We start from the raw sequence: 21,638 nt of genomic DNA, 5'->3' as shown, positions 1-21,638 counted from the left end.
AATATTATCTCTTGAGAGGGTACGAGTTTTGATTTCTTTTTGTTTACTGTGTACCCTAGACCTGTTAGTAATCTTTTTACAAACGCCAGATGCTGTAGTAGAATGTCCTTGTTCTCTGCTTGAATAAGGCAGTCGTCCAAGTAAGGATATATTTGTATTCCTCTGTCTGCAAAATGCAATCACCGGTGCCAGGCATTTTGTGAAGACCCTGGGTGCAGTAGATAAGCCAAAGGGCAGTCCAGAGAATTGGTAGTGCATTGAGCCAGCTATAAATCTGAGGTATCTTCTGCATGATTGTCTGATTGGGACATGCAGGTATGCCTCTTTTAGGTCTAAAGTCACAAGCCAAGCCCTCTTGCCCAGCATGGGCAGAAGCTGCTGCAGAGTTAACATTTTGAATTTTGGAATATCCAGGAATGTGTTTAGGATAGACAGGACCAGTACTGGTCTCCAGGCTTTGTCCTTTCTGGGCACCAAGAATAGCCTTGAGTAGAATCTTAGTCTCTGCTCTTGCTGTGGTACTAGCTGAATAGCTCTCATATGTCCATGAGGGATGAAACTTGTTTTTGTGCCTCTGCCCATTGATTGCGTGGCAGGTCTGGCATACTGTTTGGACTTGGCAGGGTGTGAAAGTGGAACCTGTAGCCTTGTGATACGATATTTAGGACCCATTTGTCCTGGGTGATCATGTGCCAATTTTGTGAAAAAAGTGCTGGTTTTCCCCCCAAAGGGGCTGCCAGAAGATAAGTGCTTGGTGCTGGCAGGGGAAAGTCATTGAGACTTGTTTCCTGTATGGCTGTGATTTTTCCTCTCCGCTTTTGGAGGTAGAAGCACCCCATTGTTTAGGCCTGTATGAGCCTTGGGGCTGTGATTTGCCTCTGGGGCGTCTGTATCTGCCTCTTTGTGGCCTGTCTGACACTGGAAAGGACCAATTCTTTGTAGGCCAGTTCCTGCTAAATCTGGGAGGCTGTGCCTGCAAGAAATCCTTGCCTGTCTGCATAGATTTAGCTTTGTCCTCCATTTTCTTCATCACCTCTTCTGCTTTAACACCAAACAAAGTGTCATGCTCTAATGGAGCATCTAAAAGCTTTACTTTAACATGATCAGGCAAATTCTGTTCTTTTAACCAAGCATGCCTCCTAATGACAGAACCGTAACAGCGGCCCTGCAGGAGGCCTCTAGAGAATCAAAACCCCATTGCAAAGTATGCTTTCCCACTTGTTCAGCTGCATGCAATAAATCCTGCATTTCTTTGTTTTCTGCACATTCTGAATTTGTCAACATTTTCTGTTTAAGCAGTGACATAAGATATTGCTGATATTTAAGCATATGAAATTGGCAATTTAAAGCTCTTACAGCCAAGGCAGCAGAAGTATAAATCTTTTTCCCCCATCTGTCCAAGGCCCTAGAATCCCTATCAGAGGGGATAGGGTTTTTTTGCAGTGGAAGCCCTGATCCCACTGGGACCCTGAGAGATAGTTTCTGGGTCAGCAGCAGGGTTTTTATAAAAAAAAAAATATGTGAATCAGGAACCCTGTAGTATCTGTCTGGCTTAACAGGAGGTGGTGGTAAAGAGTCTTGAGATAGACTGGACTCTGAAAATACATCATCTACAATGTCTATAACAGGTGGGATAGCAAGGGGCCTGTGCTGAGTTAATAAAAGGAAATCTCTGAGCCTTTTCTTGGATTCTGAGTAATCTTGGCTCTCCCAGTGGAAATGCTCCCTCATAGTATGCAGTGTCTCCCCAAAAGAATAATCCTCAGGAGGAGAGGCTGAAGGGATAGATTCTTCAGCATCAGAACCTTCATAGGGAGGAAGAGAATATTCCTATTCAGAAGAGGAATCAGAGGAAATGGAAACCTGATCTGAAGATTCATATTCTATCTCTTGCCTAGGCCTCTTATCAGGAGGGGGATGGGAACCCCTGATCAAAGTAATTAGGTCTTTGGCCATTTTAAGCATCTGTTTTTTTAGGTATGGTGGCCTGTCCAGGAGAATGCTGTACTTGTTTCTTTGTTATTAGAGCTGTTTTAGTCTTTGCCTTTGAAGCTGAAGTAGGTTTCACATATAAATGTGTAGGCCTGAAAACACCCTCAGAAGCCGATGCCTGCTCAGCGGCTCCAGACCCATCTGAGGGAATAGCTTCCGAGTGTCCAATACCTTGAGTTTCTAGCAGCCTAGTCAGCTCCACGTGGGAGTTGGAAGCGGCCTGTGGCTCTGAGGTAGTGGGCATCAGGGGCTGCAAAACACCTCACTGAGAACCAGCGACAGGCCTAGTGGAAGCCTCGTCGTCGGTTTTGGACCTCGGATGCCTGTCCTTTTCTTTTTCTTTGCGCTTTTTATAAACTCCGGTAGTCAGCAGTTCCGACGGCATTATATAATTGAATTTTCTGCCAAAGTAATGAAATGCAAAATCGTACCGACGCTTAATAGTGCGTTGGTTAAATCTAGCACAAAACCGACAACTAGCAACGTTGTGGTCAGGGCCTAGGCAAGGAATACAGTAAGAATGAAAATCCTTATGAGGTATTTGCTTCCCACAAGAAATACAATTATTAACTTTTTCTGACATCGGTCTGGAGCAAGAAAAAGTTTCCAACGGGGTACTTAGCTTTAATGAAGACTTCGGATCTGAAATTCGATTTTGAAAATCTCAGGAGTCGGCCGACCGGCACTTGCGAACTGCTTTTGCTTCGGGCACCGCGCGGCAAGAAAGACTGAAGAAAATGGCGTCGGCTGCATCTTTTATACCCCTGGCTCACTGACGTCAGGGAGGAGACGACAGCAACCGACACCGGACCTAGACTTTGGAATTCAGGCCGACTGCGGGTAGCCTGCCAGCAGGATAACCCAATTGTAATGACTGCAACAGTGAAACACGATGAACATCTGATAATGCATGCAGCCTGCTTTGAAGCGTAGGAATCTTCTGCAAGATTCCCTGATTGGGATATGCAGGTAAGCCTCTTTTAAGTCGAGAGTTGCCAACCAGGCATCCTTGCCTAGCATAGGAAGTACCTGGTGAAGAGTCAGCATCTTGAATTTTGGAATGTCCAGAAAGGTGTTTAGAGTAGACAGGTCCAGAATTGGACGCCATGATTTGTCTTTTCTGGGTACCAGGAAAAGTCTGTAATAGAAACCTCGTCCCTTTTCCTCTTCTGGTACTAGTTGAATAGCCCCCATGTTTAGGAGGGAAAATACTTGTTTCTGAGCCTCTGCCCATTGACTTGGGGGCAGGTCTGGCCACCCGTTTGGAGTTGGCAGCGTGTGGAAATGAAATCTGTATCCCTGGGACACTATAGTTAAAACCCATTTGTCCTGGGTTGTAAGTTGCCAGTTTCTTGAATGAAGAGCCAGTTTTCCCCCCAAAGGGGCGGCTAAGTGGTATTTGCATGGTAATTTCAAAGGGAAGTCATTGAGACTGTTTACCATAGGGTGGTGCCTTGTTGTTTCCAGATTTGGAAGTGGAAGCACCCCATTGCTTAGTTCTGAAAGTCTCTTGGGACTGAAACCTGGTGGTTTTGGAATGTCTGGGTTTGGCCATAGTGGCTCTGGAAGGAGCTGGAAAGGACCAGTTCTTAGTAGGCCAATGCCTACTAAATCTAGGAGGTTGCACTTGTAAGAAATCTTTCACAGTTTGCATAGATTTAGCTTTATCTTACATCTTTTTTAGAACTTCTTCAGCCTTACTGCCAAATAAGCGATCCTGCTGTAAAGGAGCATCCAAAGGTTTTGCTTTAGCATGATCAGGCAGAGATTGCTCCTTAAGCCAAGCATGCCTTCTAAGCACAGACCCAGTAACATCAGCCCTACAAGAGGCCTCTAAAGAATCAAAACTACATTGCAAAGTATGTTTACCAACTTGTTCAGTTGAATGCAATAAATCCTGCAAATCTTTATTCTCCACACAGTCAGAAATCAACATCATTTTCTGTTTAAGCAGTCCCATGTTATGCTGTTGATATTTTAGCATATGGAATTGACAGTTTAAAGCCCTGATTGCTAAGGTTGCAGAAGTATAAACCTTTTTACCCAATCTATCCAGCGCCCTGGAGTCTCTATCAGAAGGGGTAGGATTTTTAGCAGTCGAAGCCTTAATGCCCTTGGGCCCCTGAGAAATGGTTTCAGGGTCCGCAACAGGATTTTTGAAAAGGAATTTGTGGGACTCAGAACCCTGTAGTACCTGTCTGATTTGCTAGGGACTGGAGGCAAGGAATCAGGGGCCATACTGGATTCCGAAAACACATCAACAATATCTAGTACAGGAGGTATAGCCAAAGGCCTATGCTGAGGAAGAAAAAGGAAATCCCTAAGCCTCTTTTTGGATTCAGAGAAATCCTGACTTTCCCAGTGGAAATGCTCCCTTAAGGTATGTAAAGTTTCCCCAAAAGAGAAATCCTCAGGCGGAGAAGCAGAGGGAATGGAATCCTCTGCATCAGAGTCCTCATAAGTAGGTATGGACAAATCCTGATCATTAGAAGAGTCAGAAGAAACAGTCCTGTTCAGAAGATTCATAGTCAAATTCAATCCCAGGCCTCTTGGAGGGGGGGGGGGGGTTTGACTACCAATGATTAGAGTAATTAAATCTTCAGCCATTTTGATCATTTGTTTTTTTAGGCATAGGGGCCTGAACACGTAGCCTGGGTGTCAGTTTTTTAGACATAGAGATTTAGGCCTTAGCACTGAAGCTGGAGTCGGTTTAATATGCAAATCTGTAGGCCTGAATACACCCTCAGAAGCCGGTGCCAGCTCAGCGGCTCTAAGACCCATCTAAGGTAGAGACATCCACGGGTTCCATATGTGAAGCATCTTGCAGCATACCGGACTCTGAATGGGTCTCAGTAGAGGCCTGCGAATCAGAAGTAGCGGACATCAGGGACTGCGAAAGCGCCTCACTGAGTACCTGCGGACTTGGCGACTGGCTTAGAAGCATCATCGGCAGTTTTGGACCTCAATGGCCTGTCTCTGTCTTTTTCTTTGCGTTTTTTTTGGTATTCCGGTAGTCGGATGGCTAACCGACATTTCTGGATAATTAAACCGAGAACCAAAATATTTTGAAGCAAAAATGTACCGACGACGGATAGTGCGCTGATTAAATAAAGCACAAAACCGACAGCAAGGTACGTCGCGATGAGGGCCTAGGCAAGGAATACAGTACAAATGAAAATCCTTATGAGGTATTTGCTTCCCACAAGTAATACAATTATTAACTTTTACTGACATTGGTAAGGAGCAAAAAAAAGTTTCCCCAACGGGGTACTTAGCTTTAAGTTGAAGACTTCGGTTCTGAAACTCGAAAACGAAAATTTCAGGAGTCGGCCGACTGGCACTTGCGAACTGCTTCTGCTTCGGGCACCACGCGGCAAGAAACACTGATGTAATGGCGTTGGCTGCATGTTTTATACCCCTGATGACCTAACGTCATGGAAGAAGGGACAGCAACCGACGCAGGACCCAAGACTTTGTTAATCAGGCCGACTGAGGGCAACCTGCTAGCAGATTACCCAAATGTAATGACTGCAACTGTGAAACACGATGAACATCGTAGCCTTCAACCACGTCTATGGTAGTAAGAAAATCCTTAAGAGTTGAGCAACTTGTAAGCAAAGGCATGTCACGTAGGTGCAAAGAGGTCATCATACCAGTGTACCTGGCCCTCACCAGGCTCATCATGGGAGTATAATGCCCTCTTTGGTGTGTACCTGACCAGACACACAGCAACTGGAAAATATCCACAAAGGCTCCTTTACCAGAAAAATAGAGCGTAAACACAATGTCTTATGCAGATTCCCTCAAAGCTCGCTCTCTTTACTTGGTATCATACAGACTTATGAAAGGTGACCTCTACCTGGCATAAAATGCATCCCTGAACCCTGTTTTGATTAATCTTTTGCACATCTGCAAATTAGACAGCATCAGAACTACTAGATTAAAATACTTAAATTTTGACTGCAACATAAACACGACATGTTGGAGACAGATGTGTTTCTTAGAGAACACTCATTCTCTGGAACAGGTTCCCCATTTATGTGAAGGAGAGTTCCTCCCTATCCCTATTTAAATGCAACTTGCACCAATGGATGGGTAATCTGACATTCACCCCTGATCTGGCTCCTACATCTCTGATGGGCAAAGGCAGTCAGTAAAACACCCCCCTATAAATAAAATATAAATCACATTTGTGGGTTGCACAGCCAGGCTTTTAAGGGCCCAGTGGTCATTAGCCTAGTATACATCTATGAACTTATAAACCTAGTAGCATCTTGTGCACTCTTATGTACAGTACATGGTGCAGTTACATTGTATCCTTTATGTTTATGATACATAAAGGTGCAGTGTTCTACTGATGCACACACTATTTTGTGAAACTGATTTTCTCCCAGAGTGGCTAGTGTACTGGTTTACAGTGGAATGTAAATTCCCTCCCTATGTGCACCCCACAATTAAGCTGCCTCCCACCTCCAGTGTATAGTGTACTGTCACACAACAGAGTGCACAGTTTGCACTGTGTGAACAAAGCTCTTATGCCACTGGAATGAATGACTCGTATACGTAGCCCTGCTTGCCCTTCACTCCAGCAGTGTGCATTGAACCTTGGTTGACCATGTGCATTTCTGAATCACAGGCCTGTCAGTCCTGTATCAAACATGCCATCCTTAATATAGCTACTACTTACTACACATTATGGATGTGTCTGAATAGAGTCACTAATGTGCGAGCTAATCCATAATTACTATGAGATATAAATGACAGAAACAGTAAGTGTCCTCATGAAAGAAACCTGCAAATGTGACAGATAATGGAAACTGACTTTCTTCAAAAAAATTCTACACACTATAAAGGTTCACTTATTTATTTAAAAAAAGAATAGGACATCTCATATGTCTGCACCAAGAATTCAGACAGGAAGTAGGTACTGAGACTGGCAACAATACTTCACATCACGGCATTACTGAGCAATTGAATAATGAAGTTCTGCAAAGTCACACAGTTTGTACAGCAGGAGTATAAAAGTTAAATTTATATTAAGCAGCTATACGTACCTCTGCTAATTTGTTGAAGCCCTGCGTGTGTCCTTGCTGTCTCTCCACGTGACACTTCCTAGCATAGCGCCTGTTCCCGTCCATAATGAAGGCAACATGGTTTGGCATGGGACCTGCCTAAAAAACAGACATTATTTTACATGGAGCAAAAAAAGTCAAAATTCAGGGCAAATCAAGAATTATTAGATAATGCTTATGCCTGCAGTTTCTAGGCCCAAAACCAGGGATTAAAATATTCTAATGTGCACAGGATTGCTTTCTTTATCATGAAACAGCTAACAAAGAAAGTGAAATTATTTCTAAAAAATTATTTTGGTTTTCCCTTCCCTTGCTGGCTTCAGGCACCCCTTGCCCTTCACTGGCAGTGAAAGAACATCATCATTATAATGCAGATACAAGTAGAGAAGATTTTTTTTTTCTTTTTTAATGCCCTGTTCATCTGACCTGCATCAAGCATACTCAGTCAAGGCCCTCATATTTCCAGACATGAACATTTATATGCTTCTGGAAATATAAAAGGATACAGCTACTTTCATTTTATTACTGTCCTGCCAGCAGTACAACCAGGCACATGAGGCCACATTATCTCCCTGCTTTATTTTCTCATCCCAAAAGGTAACTTGGCTTTCAGCCAGTTATCTGTTCCTTCCAGCACCCAAGATGTTAGCTGGACCCAAATCATAAGCAGTCACCTTAATTTCATACCACTGAACTAGTAACACAGACAACAACTTGGTTCAAAGTCACACAATGCAGGAATCATAGAATGGACAGTTTGGTTCATATGGTACATCCTTAACTTTGCAGGTTGGTATACAACATATCTGGCATTTTCAGCTTTGTTTGCTGTGTCTACAAGCTGTACAAGTCTTTACATTGTCCACACAATGTTTGTGACGTTTAAGTAAACCAGACCAAAGATGCCCTCAAACAAGTTCAGACTCAGTCTCCACATTACACCATTACCTTAAGGATTCTGGCACACAGTCTTTCAAAGAAAGATAACTCGCCTTCCCGAATCCACGACATTCTGAGCTTCGACTTTCAGAATTTCTACCGTCTGCAATTAAAAGACAAAAACAACAATATTCAGCCCTAAAAATACAAAGCGAACACAGCACTTTGACAACTAGGAAAAAATATGGCTCACCACATTTTCTTAACTACTTATTAGCTCCTTCCATATCTCTCACCTACAACTCCTCTCCTTCTTCCACCAATGCTACTCACCCCCCCTCCCTTCACACTTAAACCCATTCCTGTCAACACCATAAAAAAACTCCACTAAAAATTAAAGCCATGCTCTAATGTCCCTGACAACTTTTCTAACTTCCTTAAGCTAGCTGCTGACGACATAACTCTTCCCATCTGTATCCTACTTCGGTCCATTCAAGAATCCTATGTACCCCTCCTCTGGAAAAAAGCCTTTATCATTCCCTTACACAAAGGAGGCAACAACACTGACATCTCCAATTTCCATTTCATAGCCATTCTCTCCCCTATCTCAAATTCTTGAAAAATGTATTAACCTGCAACTCTTACCTTACCTTTTAGACAACCACCTGCTGACCCTGACACAATATGGATTCTGACCTGGACACAGTATCACCACAGCCCTTCTCTCCTTCACTGATAACATCAACTGCGCTCGCGACTCAGGCAGTATTGTATCTACTCTTCTCCTAGACCTATCTAAGGCCTTTGATACCATTTCCCATAGCCTACTTTGTCCAAGCTCTCTCACCTTAACCTTTCCTACTCTTCCATCAATTGGTTTTCCAGTTACCTCTCAAATAGACAACAAGCCGTCAAGTGGCAAAACTGTACCTCTTCCTACCTTGACACTCTGACAGGCATTCCCTCAAGGTTCTATCCTGGGTCCTTTACTATTTAACATCTTTACTAATCACTTTCATCATTGTATCCCAAATGTTAAACTTGTCCAATACGCAGATGACTCTGCCATTACCTGCTCTGCTGAATCTCTTCCCAAAGTCATGCATGTAACTCAGGAAGCCTTTAGCAGCACTGAGACATGGATGCTAAACAATCACCTAGCTCTCAATGCATCTAAAACAAAAATCATGATCTTTACCCCATCTAAAAACACCAAAACAGACAAGAACTCCTCTACAGTAAGCCAAAACATGACTCCTATTGAAATAGTCCCCCATACTAAGCTTCTAGGTGTCCTTATTGATGAATAACTAAAGTCTGGCACTCACCTTTAAACTAACATAAAAAAAAATCACCAGAAGCTCGGAATGCTTTATCGACACAATTGTTACCTTACCCTTCTACTAAGCTTACCCTCTCTACCACTTACCTCCTTCCCTCTCTCATGTATGGAGACCCTCTCCTTACCAATCTACAAGTCACCCTTAAGGCTAAACTGGCATCCTGCTACAATAAAATCTCCCAAGTTTGCTACCAGCTCCAAATCCTCCTCCCACCACGGAGATGCTTCACACTTCTTGAACTAATTTTCAAGCCCCTTCCTCTCCTCCATCCTTACTACGCATCTTCTCAATCACTCACTCAGGTCTAATAATAGAATATCCTTTAAGTGCACAAACCCATACGTACTCCTAGACAACTTCTATTGTCATTTTCCCTTGCACGAAAATGGAACGCACTTCCTCTCCATATCCGAACCACCCAGGATCTCGCCACTTTTAAGACTTTGCTCCATTCTTATATCTCTCTTCTACTTGGGAGTGCTACTGCTCTCACCCCTCCTAACTTCCATCTATTTTACTCACACTTCCTTCAACCTTTCTCTCTCAAAGTTCTACCTAACACTAGCCATGCTATTTTTCCACCTTTTTCTCTTACAATTACTTACTCAATTTATGCCTTAGATAGTGTAGGCATTTGCATTCCACGTACAACAGAATGCTTATTATCTCATACTGGTACAGAATCTATTATTATAGCATACTACACAAATCCTTTTGGTACTATTACTGGTTTACTATCATATTTGCAAACGTCATTTAGACGAACGCAACGATTTCAGACAAATATGGTCGGAAATCAAAACACTGAGCAACAGAAATATCGAATGGAGCACAGCAATGTCGAAATGCTCACATCTGTCCACAACTAACAATAACGTTTGCAGGGGGGCAAGCCCCCCTGCGCCCCCCACACCCCCCTACTTATATATACAAACTCCAAGATTACACTACAGTGAGGGTAAGGGTACATTTCCCAATCCCCACTATAGTCCGATCTGCACCGCAATGTTGAAGCTGACAATAGCGGCTGTTCGCTCATGTCAGCTTTGACATTGTGGTGATCGAACTCTCAGTTCGAGAAAATGATTTTGGTACATATTCGATCTAAATGACAATCAAATATGTGATAGTAAACCACTATTACTACTATATCATTTAAATTGTGTAATATTTTGTATTAATTTATGTTGACTTTTGCTTTTGTAACATTTTGTATTAATTTCTGTTGATTTTTGCTTTTGTAACATTTTGTATTAATTTCTGTTGATGTTTGCTTTTGTATGTCTGTACATGGAGCTTTTCTCCCCAGCCATCCATTGAAAAAGGGCTCATCTTGGCCCAATGGACTTTCCCAGGTAAACTGCAAATAAATAAAATAAACAAATATGGCAAAAAGACACCTTTTGGAGAAATAAATGCAATGAGCAACACATACAAAAACGAGAGAGAAATGATTCATTTTTTTTCTGCTAACTAACCAACACTGGCTTATTTCCTCATAAGGCAACTATTTTATAATACCCTTCATGAATGTAATAACTATTAGAGAATGGGAAAACTGTGCACATTAAACCTTGACTGGAGAATGAACATTCTCCAGCAGAGTGCTAATGTATAGATAACGCCTGCAGTGGAGCATGGACTGTAAGAAAAACTAATGGGGACCATGATTTTACTCTTGCTAAGCAATGTTTTTTTCCTGTTTATTAAGAGTAAAACTAAAACAGATAGTAAAAAAAAAAATAGAAAAGCATGTGTACGTGTTTCTATGTTTCTGTCTGTAAGTATATGCCTGCATGACAGTGGAAGCGAGACTGAGATCTGACAGTGGCTGCAATGAAGGTGTGCATACCTCTCAATCTTTCAACCCGTGAAATCTAGACAAAGCCTAACACAACTGGGTGACAAAGGCATAGAAATAGGCAAAGATTTTTAATATTGCTCTTATACACTTCAGATATTACTAGAACATGTTTTGTTTTAGCATACATTTTCTGAAGGATATGAAATCTGAAACTCAAATGCATGGCATTACTTAGTGACCTCAAACCCCAGTAATCTGCCAGCAATCAAAAAATTTTATGAGAAATGATAAAAAATGTAAACTGCATCATGCTTTTAATAACATGCACTTTTTTATTTAAGATGTGCAGATTTTGAGGCGAGATGTGTGTTCCAAAGAGTATGTTTACTGCAGCAAAAACAATGTGGGTATGAGTACACTGTACTTTCCCTATGCAACACAGTGGGAGTTATTACTGTTAATCAGGACTCTGCTCAAGTGATAAAATGCAGCCCTCACTCCAAACTAGAAGTAAAATATAACTGTAGTACTGTTGTTATAGAAATGTACATATTTAATTAGTTTACAACAGGCAACAAATGTGTTATAATTTCATTTTTAAGTGTTCTGCATATGGAAAAATTCTGCAGGCAGTTTAATTAAAAAAAGAGAGAGAGAGACTCCTACTTTCTCAGTTCATTGTCTAACTGAATGGGAAATTATATAGCATTAGCTCAAAGAAACCTTTTGCTTTAAAGAATCACATTTGACCAAAATAAAAGCCATCTTCTTTGCATGCTAGTGTAAGGCATGGCATGCAAACATGAGATGCATTCATTTATGCTTAAGTGAGAAAGAAAAATAGCAGCAGCAACTGATGTTCATCGTGTTTCACTGTTGCAGTCCTAACCAGTGGGTTATCCGGCTCCTGATAGCCCTCGATCAGCCAGAATATCAAAGGTACGCAAATATGACATCAGCTGTCATCGGTTGTTAAGGACGTCAGGACGCCCGATACAAAAGGAGGCAGCAGACGTCACTTCCTCTGTCTTCCTTGCCGCTGAGCCCGAAGCAGATGCATTTTTGCACGAGTGCCGGTCGGCCGTTTATCTTTTTGGTTTCCGACTACAAAGTTGAAGTCAACTACAGCTAAGTACGCCGTTGGGGATCCTCTTTTCTTGCCGTCAGAAAAAGTTAATAATTGTCTTGCCCGTGGAAAGCAGATTCCCCAGAGAGATTTTCATTCCTACTGTATTATTTGTTTAGGCCTTGACCACAACATTCCTAATTGTGATCTCTGTGCTTCCTTTAATCCGTGTACTATTCGTCGTCGGGCTAAGCTTTTAGCTAAGCATTTTGGAATGTGGCCCAAGTTTGTCGGTATGGCATCCGCTGGTCTTCAGGCTTCAGATATCCCTAGGAAGTGTAAAGACAAGGACCGCGACTGGTGAGGCACCTTTGCAGCCCCTGCAGTCCATGGATTTTCACTTGCAGGCCTTGGTTGAGACCATTTCGGAGTCCCCTAGGCCTCCGGCTTCCATTTTGTCTTCTGACATTCTGCCTGTCGCCTCTTTAGCAGGATCTGGAGCCGCTAAGCTGGCTCTGGTGTCCAAGGCCTCTGTTCTTCGTTCTGACAGCAGGCTCATACCGACGACCTCTGCCACTACTTCGGCAGGTTGCTAAGCCTCCCGAGTCCTTCAGACTTGCAAGTAAATCCTCCAGTCATAAGCCCGGGAAGTAACAGGCTCCAGTTTCCTCTCATTCCCCCTCAATCTCAAATGTTAAAATGGCTAATGACCTTTTGACTCTTATTAGGGGTTCACAGCCTCCTCCTTCAAAAAGGGGTAGGGATGTCTTCCACTAGGCTTTATCTTATTCAGGTTCTGATATTTCTAGCATTTCTACTGATGAAGAGGATGTTTCTCAAGTTTTTCCTCCTTTTGAGGATTCTGATGCAGAGGAATCCATTCCTTCTGCTTCTCCTCCAGAGGATTTCTCTTTTGGTGAAACTTTAATCAGGGAGCATTTTAAATGGGAAAGTCAGGATTATCCACAATCTAAGAAAAGGATCAGGGAGTTTTTGGATTTGCCTCAGCATAAGCCTCTGGCTATTCCTCCAATGTTGGAAGTGGTTGATGATGTTTTTCTGGAAAATTCCTTGACTCCGAATTCAGTTCCTCCTGCTCCCAGGAAACCTGACAGATTCTATAGAATCCCTGAGTCTCATTTGTTTCTTTTTAGGAATTCGCTAGCTGACCCAGAGGTTATTTCTCAAGGGCCTAAAGGAGTTAAGGCCACTGTTACCAAAAATCCTGTTCCTTCCGACAGGGAAACTAGATAGGTGGGGTAAAAATGTTTATACCACTGCCACTCTTGCTATTAGGTCTAATTGCCTTTTTCATATGCTTAAGCATCAACAGCACACCTTGGAAGCTATTAAGTCAAAGATTGTAAGTGTGCCTCTTTTGGCAGAGAGTAAAGATATGCAGGATTTGCTGAATTATGTCAGTCTTGTCAATAAACATTCATTGCATTGTGGTTTTGACATTCTAGAAGCCTCATGCAGGGCGACAGCTACTGAATATGTTATTAGAAGGCATGCTTGGCTCAGAGAACAGCCCCTTCCAGAGCCTGTCAAGTCTAATCTTTTAGATGTACCTTTACATAAGGACAGTCTTTTTGGCAGCAAAGCAGAGGAAGTGCTCAAAAAGATGGAGGATAAGGACAAGTCTATGCAAACAGTTAAAGACTTTCTGCAAGTTTAACCTCCTCGCTTCAGCAGGAATTACCCTTCTAAGAGTTGGATGTTTCCTGATACCAGCAGACAGAACCGTTCCAGGACTAGAGGTTACAAATCTTCTAGGGGGCAGGTGGCTACCCCTCAAAGGTCTAAGCATTGGCATGCTTCCACTTCTAAGGCGGGAAGTTCTAAGCCTACATCTCAATCCAAACATTCTCAATGACTCTGTCCAACTTCTTTCTGTTCCTGCTTGTCTGGAGAGTCCTTTAGGGGGAAGGTTGGCCATTTTTGCAAATGTCTGGGCCACAATCACGGACAAATGGGTACTCAGAACTGTATCCCTAGGACACAGGTTTTCATTCCACACCTTTCCGGTACCCAAAGGATTCCCAGACACTCCTCCAAACCACAGGGAAGAAGTAGAAAAGCAAATTTTGTCTCTGTTACATCTGGGAGCAATAGAATCAGTTCCTGCTCAGCAGGAAGGCCAGGGCTTCTATTCCAGACTTATCTTAGTTCCAAAAACAGAAGGCATCTGGCATCCTATCCTAGATCTATCCATTCTGAACTCTTTCTTGGTAATTCTAAAGTTTAAAATGCTCACTTTGGATCTCAAAGAGGCTTATCTGCACATCCCTATCAGGGAAAGTTGCAGGCAATGCCTTCGTTTCAGAGTGGGCAAGCAACATTATCAATTCTCTGCGCTACCCTTTGGCTTATCTACTGCTCCCAGAGTTTTCACAAAGTGCCTAGCTCCAGTCATTGCTTTTTGCAGTCGGACAAAAATTTGACTTTATCCATACCTGGACGACTGTCTAATTCAAGCAAATTCTCAGGAACAGCTGTTAAAGGATCTGGAATTTGTAGATACTCTTCTCTGGGTTACACTCTCAACAAGAAAAAAATCAAAAATGGTGCCAAACAAGGAGATAACATTCCTGGGAGCGAGTCTGAACACAGTCGCTCAGATTATATATCTCACCCAGGAGAAGCAGGAAACTCTTTCAGTTTACTTCAAAGATTTGGCAAGCCTGTCCCAGATCCCTGCAAGGAAATACCTGCAAGCTCTGGGATACATGGCCTCTTACACTCTCATGATTCCATATGCAAAACTGCATATGAGGAAATTGCAATGGTACCTCAAGAACCTTTGGTGTCAACACTCACAGGACCTGGATGTGATAATTCCTCTGCTTCCATGTCTGCAGACAGAGTTTCTATGGTGCGCGGCAGCCTGTCTGCAAAACAAAGGCATGCCTTTTCGCCCACCTCCTGCCATTCAAGTTCTTACCACGGACGCATCGGACTATGCCTGGGGAGGTCATTTGGATGGCAGATGCATACAGGACGTTGGAAAGCCCAGCAGATGCACCTGCACATAAACCTAAAGGAGTTGATAGCAGTTCAGCAGGCCTTACTTAGCATTCAAGTATCTTCTTTCTCCAGGAACTCTGCTTGTCAGAACAGACAACACCACAGTCATGTGGTACATCAACAAACAGGGAGGTACTCACTCTTACCCTCTGTGCAGACAGAACATGATTCTCAGGTCCACAGCAGCATCCTTGGGCCTGCATCTCCTAACTCAGTTTCTTCCAGGGAGACTCAATATTTTTGCAGACCAGTTGAGCAGACAGACCCCGGATCCTCATGAGTGGCAACTGAACAGAGCAGTCTTTTACAGCATCATTCAACGTTGGGGCACTCCTCAGGTGGATCTTTTCTCCTCCCCAGACAACCACCTTCTGCCACTTTTTTGAACCAGACAGCATTACAGCAAGGCCTGGAGAGTGGATGTTCTGTCCTTCCCTTGGACGCTTCTGTCATTTTATGCCTTCCCTCTTCTTCCTCTTCTTCCCAGAGTATTATTGAAGATCAGGAACGAAAGACCAAGGACTATTTTCATAGCTCTAGACTGGCCATGACAGCATTGGTATCCACTGCTTCTCAGTCTCTCCCAATGTCCTCCTTGGCGTCTTCCTCTGAAACCAAATCTTTTGGTTCAGGAAGGGGGAAACATTCTACATCCTCATCTTCCGTCTCTCCATTTGGCAGCATGGCTGATTGTATGAATCAATCCATTTCTTCTTCCCTTTCCCAGCAAGTGGTTAATGTACTTCGGGAGGCTTAGCACTAGGAAGTCCTATGCTGGCAAATGGGAAAGATTCTCTCATTGGATGCAGGCTAGAGGGTAATCTTCTTCTCAGCCTACTCTTTCCTCTGATCCTGGGATACTTGGCTGATTTGATTCAGAGTGGTCTTTCATTTTCCTCTATCAAGATCCATGCTTCAGCCATTTCTGCTCATTGTTCTTTTGAACAACCCATTTCTCTCATCCCTTGATGAAAATGTTTCTCAAAGGTGCTTGCAACTTAAAACCTCCTAGAAGGGCACCTACTCCAGCCTGGGATCTTAATTTTGTTTTAGAGAAACTCACTCTTCCTCCTTTTCAGCCAGCTGTCACTACTGATTTAAAGTTTCTCTCTTGGAAGACTGCCTTCCCCTCTTGACTATAACTTTAGCAAGGAGAGTTTTGATGGCTGTGGAGCCTTTTCTTATTTTCCATGTGGATTGCGTCTCTCTGAGAACCAATCCCTCTTTTATGCCTAAGGTGGTTTCTAGCCTGACTCAATCAGAACATACACCTTCCTACTTTCTTTCCTAATCCTCGAAATAGAGGTGAAAGGATCCTACATTCTCTTGATATGCACAGGCAGCTCAGGTTTTACCTGGACAGGACTAAAGACCTTCTGAAATCAGCACAGATGTTGGTCAGTTTTGCCCCTGGAGCTCAGGGCAAAGCTATCTCTAAGCAAACCATTTCTAAATGGATTGCACATTGTATTACTTTCTGTTATTCCTTTCATGGCAAGGTTCCTCCTCAAGGGGTTAGGACCCATTCCACAAGAGCAGCTTCCACTTCTGCAGCTTTTTTAAGGGGTGTCCCTACTAAAGACATTTCAGAGGGTTCCACATGGTCTTCGTTTCACACTTTCACAAAGCATTATAATTTGCCTTTGTTTTCTAGAGCCAGGGCAGGGTTTGCCACTGCTGTTCTACAGGGCATTCTCTCCAATCCTTGATTCTGTTGGTGCCTCCTCCCTTTTCTCTTGGCTTTGGTAGTCAACCCATTGGTTAGGACTGCAACAGTGAAACACGATGAACATAGTAATGTAGATGTTCGAGTGTATTCACTGTTGCAGTCCTGGTTTGCCTCCCTCCCCCCCCCCCCTTTTTTGATCCTCTCCTGCTCTGCTTTCCTAAGGTGCAGGTTGAATCCGGTTTTCTTTGCCAAAGTTACTTTATTTTTGGTTCAGGCCTTATTTCTTGGAGCTACTGACTGTTATGGCAAGAAAGACTGAGGAAGTGACATCAGCTGCCTCCTTTTATATTGGACGTCCTTAACAACCGAAGACAGCTGATGTCATATTTACTTACCTTTGGTATTCTGGCTGATCGAGAGCTACCGGGTGCTAGATAACAATTAGTTAGGACTGCAACAGTGAACACACTCAAACATCTACATTTATGGTAAGTGTACACAACTGTACTTTATTTAACCCAGTTAAAGAAGTGCATGTTCTTTAAAAGCATGACATAGCTTACATTTCTGTTTGTTTTTTTTTTTTTTTAAAGTTGGATTAAGATTTTGGTAACAATTTGTTTTACCGCAGTCACTGCTGGAATAATTCATCACTGAATTCTCCTTGTGTTACCACAAATTCAGCAGCATACAAACTGCACGATTAATTACTGTGTACTCTTTACTAATCTAACTTTAATCTTACAATGCCAGTGTTTCATAGCTCCTGACCTCCTGCTGTTCTGCAGTATTTTACCAGCCAAATAAAATGCTCAAAAAACTGAACTTCTGCCCTTATTAAATGATAGAACTGTAAGAGATAATTTCATCCTCTGTAACAGGACTAATGGTTTAAGCATCAGAACCACTTTTTGGGTAAAACTTTAACAAGATGCTTAGCACTCTCAACAGTTTCTATCATACACTGCTTGTGATCTGGTAACAGAAGGTCAGTCCACTATCCATATTATATTTATTTGGCCTTTGTTGACTGGGTTGGTCCGACTGGGCAAAAGCTCTTTTTCAGAGGAGGGCCAGGGAGAAAAGCTCTACAAGTAATACAGACAAATAGTCAAAGGAAAAATCCAAATTGCCTAGACAAATAGAAATAGGTAGTATAGAAAGTCCAAAGTTATCAAGAAAACAGAATCCCAAGCAAATCTTCCAGCGTAGACATCCCCACGTGAATATCTCATAAATGATATTAGCTCCAAATAAAGACATGACGTGGACCTTAACATTATATCCAGCATTTAGTGTCTTGTGAAAGCAATGATGGAAGACCAAACAGCTATTGTAGAGATATCATCCAAAAAGGCACTGTAGTAAAAGTCTACAGTCTGCTCGTGCTCTCTCTAATCGAATGGATCTCTGGTAGAGCACTAAGATTTACTCCATGTTTATTACGAAAACATGTATGTAAATAATTAACTACTGGAATAGCATGGACTTGCCTCACTCAGTCTAGAGCTGGTGAATGAAAAAAAAAGCTAATCACTCTTATTTATGTCCTTTATTATGTCACTATGAACATGCAAACAAAGATGAAGGTACTATCCCTCGTTAACACAAACAGTGAATAAAATGAGGTGATTAATAACTTGAAGACAAATTAAAGTGGCTTGACAAAACAGCATTGAGCCTACAGATCCTCCTAGAAGAGATGACCCCTACCAGAAGTGTTTTTTTAGGCCAAGTATTTCAAATTTGCAAAAGAAGAAAGGGAAAGTTTCTCCAACATGAAATGCAAGTCCCAAATGGATATAGCTCCCATAAGGGAGGTCTAAAGAAGAAGGTTCTCTTTAGCAAAGCCTTGCACACCTTAATGGAGGGCAGGGAAGAAAAAGCATAGCGCTGAATGAAAGTTGGAAACAGCATTAAGATGAACTTGGATAGGAGACAGAGTCCAGTGTCAAAGACCTCAGAAAGATAATCTAGCAGAGATGGGACAGGAGCAGAAAGGGGATCTAGATCCTTTACAAAGACTGACCAAAAAAAACAAGTGAATTTACCTTTATACATACTACAGGTACACAACATTTGTAAAAAAGAATACACACCAATCTGCTGTAAAGAGATGATTACTAGCAGTAAATACAACATCAAGTGCTAGTCTCAAAGAATGAATGTCAGAGAGAGGATTGTTGGAGGGGTGAAGGAAAGCATTCTGCTAGGGCACATAACTATAAAAACCAAAAAAGGGTCTACATGAAGGAAACTGGCACTGCGGAGTTTGGCTTTTAAAAGAAACTTTAAAGCAAGATAAGTCCAGGGGACCATTGTGGACCTGAGCAATCATGACCCGATCTCCTGAAAAAGAAATTAGAGAGAAGTAGCCATCACATGTTGCACGGTTTGGAGATGCAAACATGTCAAACTGTGGTTTCTCTCAATCAGAAGAGTTTCTAAACAACTGAACGGCTGCCAAAACGCTTGTGCAGCATTAATAAACAGCACATAAGCCTGTCCTTAAGGGAACTGGCCTCCCCGGAAATATTGCAGATGCAGAGGAAATTATGGAACTGTATGGCCCACTGCCAGCCTCTTATGGTTTCCCAGGACAAGAGGTGAGATTTAGTCCCCTTTGCTTCTACCACATTGCCACACAGTAGACTGAAAGACATGGAGGGTTACACCTGATCTCATTTCCAAAACACCTATGTGAAAAGTGGGACATCGGGGAACAAAACACCCTGGACAATCTGTCCACTGCAGTGCCTTTCTGTTCTAGGGCAGATGCATCTGTGGACTAATGTCCGAAGATTCAGTAATTGGAAGGGTTTCCCACTGGTTAAACGATCTGAGGTCAGTCAAACTGAAGATGTGACATGTAAACCTTGGAAATTTGTGTGTGTTGAAACGGGGGATCCAGAGTTTGGGAACAGTGTACCTGAACGGTCCATAGATATTATTGATACTGCCATGAAACCTAGGTTTTTGAGGCAAATCAGCACGGAAACAAAGGAGTATGTAATAACACCATGGATGTTGAAGACAAAAGGTTTGATGATCTGTCCTGGAGAAGATGTGAATGGGAAAGGATAATGTCTACCCTGTACCCTTCGAACATCAGAACTTGAAACAGATGCAACTGGTGTTTGCAAGACTCATCATGTTCCCCAGCAAATGAAACAACATGAGAAAGAAACATCCTGCACTGATGGAATGGGGAGCCAGCTGTCTAAGCAAATGAAGATCTTGGTTCCCTGTAGCCTTTGTCAAGTTACTTCTACAGATGTGCATTTTGTAAGCACCATGGAGATAAGGCAAGACAAGTGGGAAGTTAGAAAATTACAATAACTGGCTTCTGCCTGGAACTGCAAGTACCTTATGAACTTCTTGTGATCTTTACATAAAGACAGAAGCCTTAGACATAACACCACATCCAATCTCCTTTAGACAAGTATGGAAGAGCTGACTGCACAGTGGCCATTCAAAATGTTGACAAATGTATTTAGGTCAATATGCTCCAGTACTGGCATGAGGACTTTTAGGACGGCCCTTTACTGCAGGAGGCTGAAGACCATCCTTCCTTATGACATTCTTTTGATGGTGTGGGACACCAGGCAACAGTTACTAGAGGAGAAAGGGAGGGGGTTACAAAGAGAACAACATATCCTCCTGGAGGAATGTCATCCATCTTTCTCTGGTGATGATCATCCATGCTGACTGATGGAGGGAGAGGCAACCCTTGATTGTTTCCAGGTATGGCCAGTCAGGGGAGGTGTCAGGACTGATGCCGTCTAAAAACAGCTCCCTGGACAGCATCAAGTACTCTTTTTTTGAGGGCCTGTGACCTTTGCAGAACTCCCCTTCGGTGATGGGTTTCACTCCATCTGCCTCTTGACATTTTGGCTGTTAGTTCTGACAATACTATATGTGGCATTAGCTCCTCTGTGTTCCGGAGAAGGTAAGCTTTGAAGGGTGGAGCTTATCTCCCATAACTACTTTTTTCTTACCTTGCATCACCATGCTCTCAAGTTACACTTCTTACCTGGAGAATGGATGGCAAGGCTCTGACCAGCGAGAGACTTTTTTAAAGGCTGTGGCAAAAATCAGTGCATCATGCTCATGGCTCTAGCTCTCTGAAGACTCAGAAAATACAGTTGGTCTGTTCCTGGTCCAAGGCCATCATATCCCAGTTTTCCCATGCTCTCAAAAAGGGTAACCACCCAGAAGGTTTGATGAGACAACCTGCAAATCTTTTGAAGTCTATTCCAGGGGAAGGATGTATGTTAGTAGGCCAACTCCCAAGTATGAGACACTCCCTAAATCTGGGGTCACTTGAAGGTTGTTCAGGAAATCGGTCCAACCTCCTACTCATCTTAGTCTTAAACAGGGGGCCTTACAAGCTCTGTTTTATAGCAAGCCTTAAAAGATCTTGCAGGTGGAGGGACCGCAAGAGGAGATCTTTTTGGAGGAGGACTGAGGGTTGGATTCTCAAGGCCTGGGACCCTCTGTCCTGTTGCTAGGGTGTGACAGGCTGGAAAGCATTCTGTTCAGGGACATGAAAAACTGTTGTATGCAGTGATGCCACCAATGCACATGGCGCAGAAACTGACACCAAAATGGACAGATGAGCAGTACTTGCTGACCCTTGTGCTAGAGCCAATGCCAGAAGCTGAAAGGTTGACACTGACAGCATTAGCTTATACTTGGTGTCAACACTAACATCACTGTGAGATGCAGTGACCATGTCCAAGGCAAGGTCAAAGGAGTGTGTGGCATGGCTTGTGTCAACAATAAT

The 21,638-nt window shown here is 42.7% G+C and overlaps 1 protein-coding gene across 2 annotated transcripts in view; it reads right to left on the bottom strand.

Moving 5' to 3' along the window:
- Positions 1–21,638, bottom strand: part of DHDDS (dehydrodolichyl diphosphate synthase subunit) — a 1,104,913-nt gene that overhangs the window by 960,325 nt on the left and 122,950 nt on the right. For both annotated transcript variants that reach the window (XM_044084203.1, XM_044084194.1), the window contains 2 exons: positions 8,013–8,106; positions 7,047–7,163 (listed from right to left, as the gene is read on the bottom strand). In XM_044084203.1, the coding sequence (XP_043940138.1) occupies positions 7,047–7,163; positions 8,013–8,075 (180 nt within the window). In that variant the 5' untranslated portion in view covers positions 8,076–8,106. The remainder of the gene's footprint in view (positions 1–7,046; positions 7,164–8,012; positions 8,107–21,638) is intronic.

This window comes from Protopterus annectens, chromosome 1.part1 (assembly GCF_019279795.1).
Source record: "Protopterus annectens isolate FY-2018-M chromosome 1.part1, PAN1.0, whole genome shotgun sequence".
NCBI lineage: Eukaryota > Metazoa > Chordata > Ceratodontiformes > Protopteridae > Protopterus > Protopterus annectens.
This window is presented reverse-complemented; position numbering and strand designations above follow the sequence as displayed.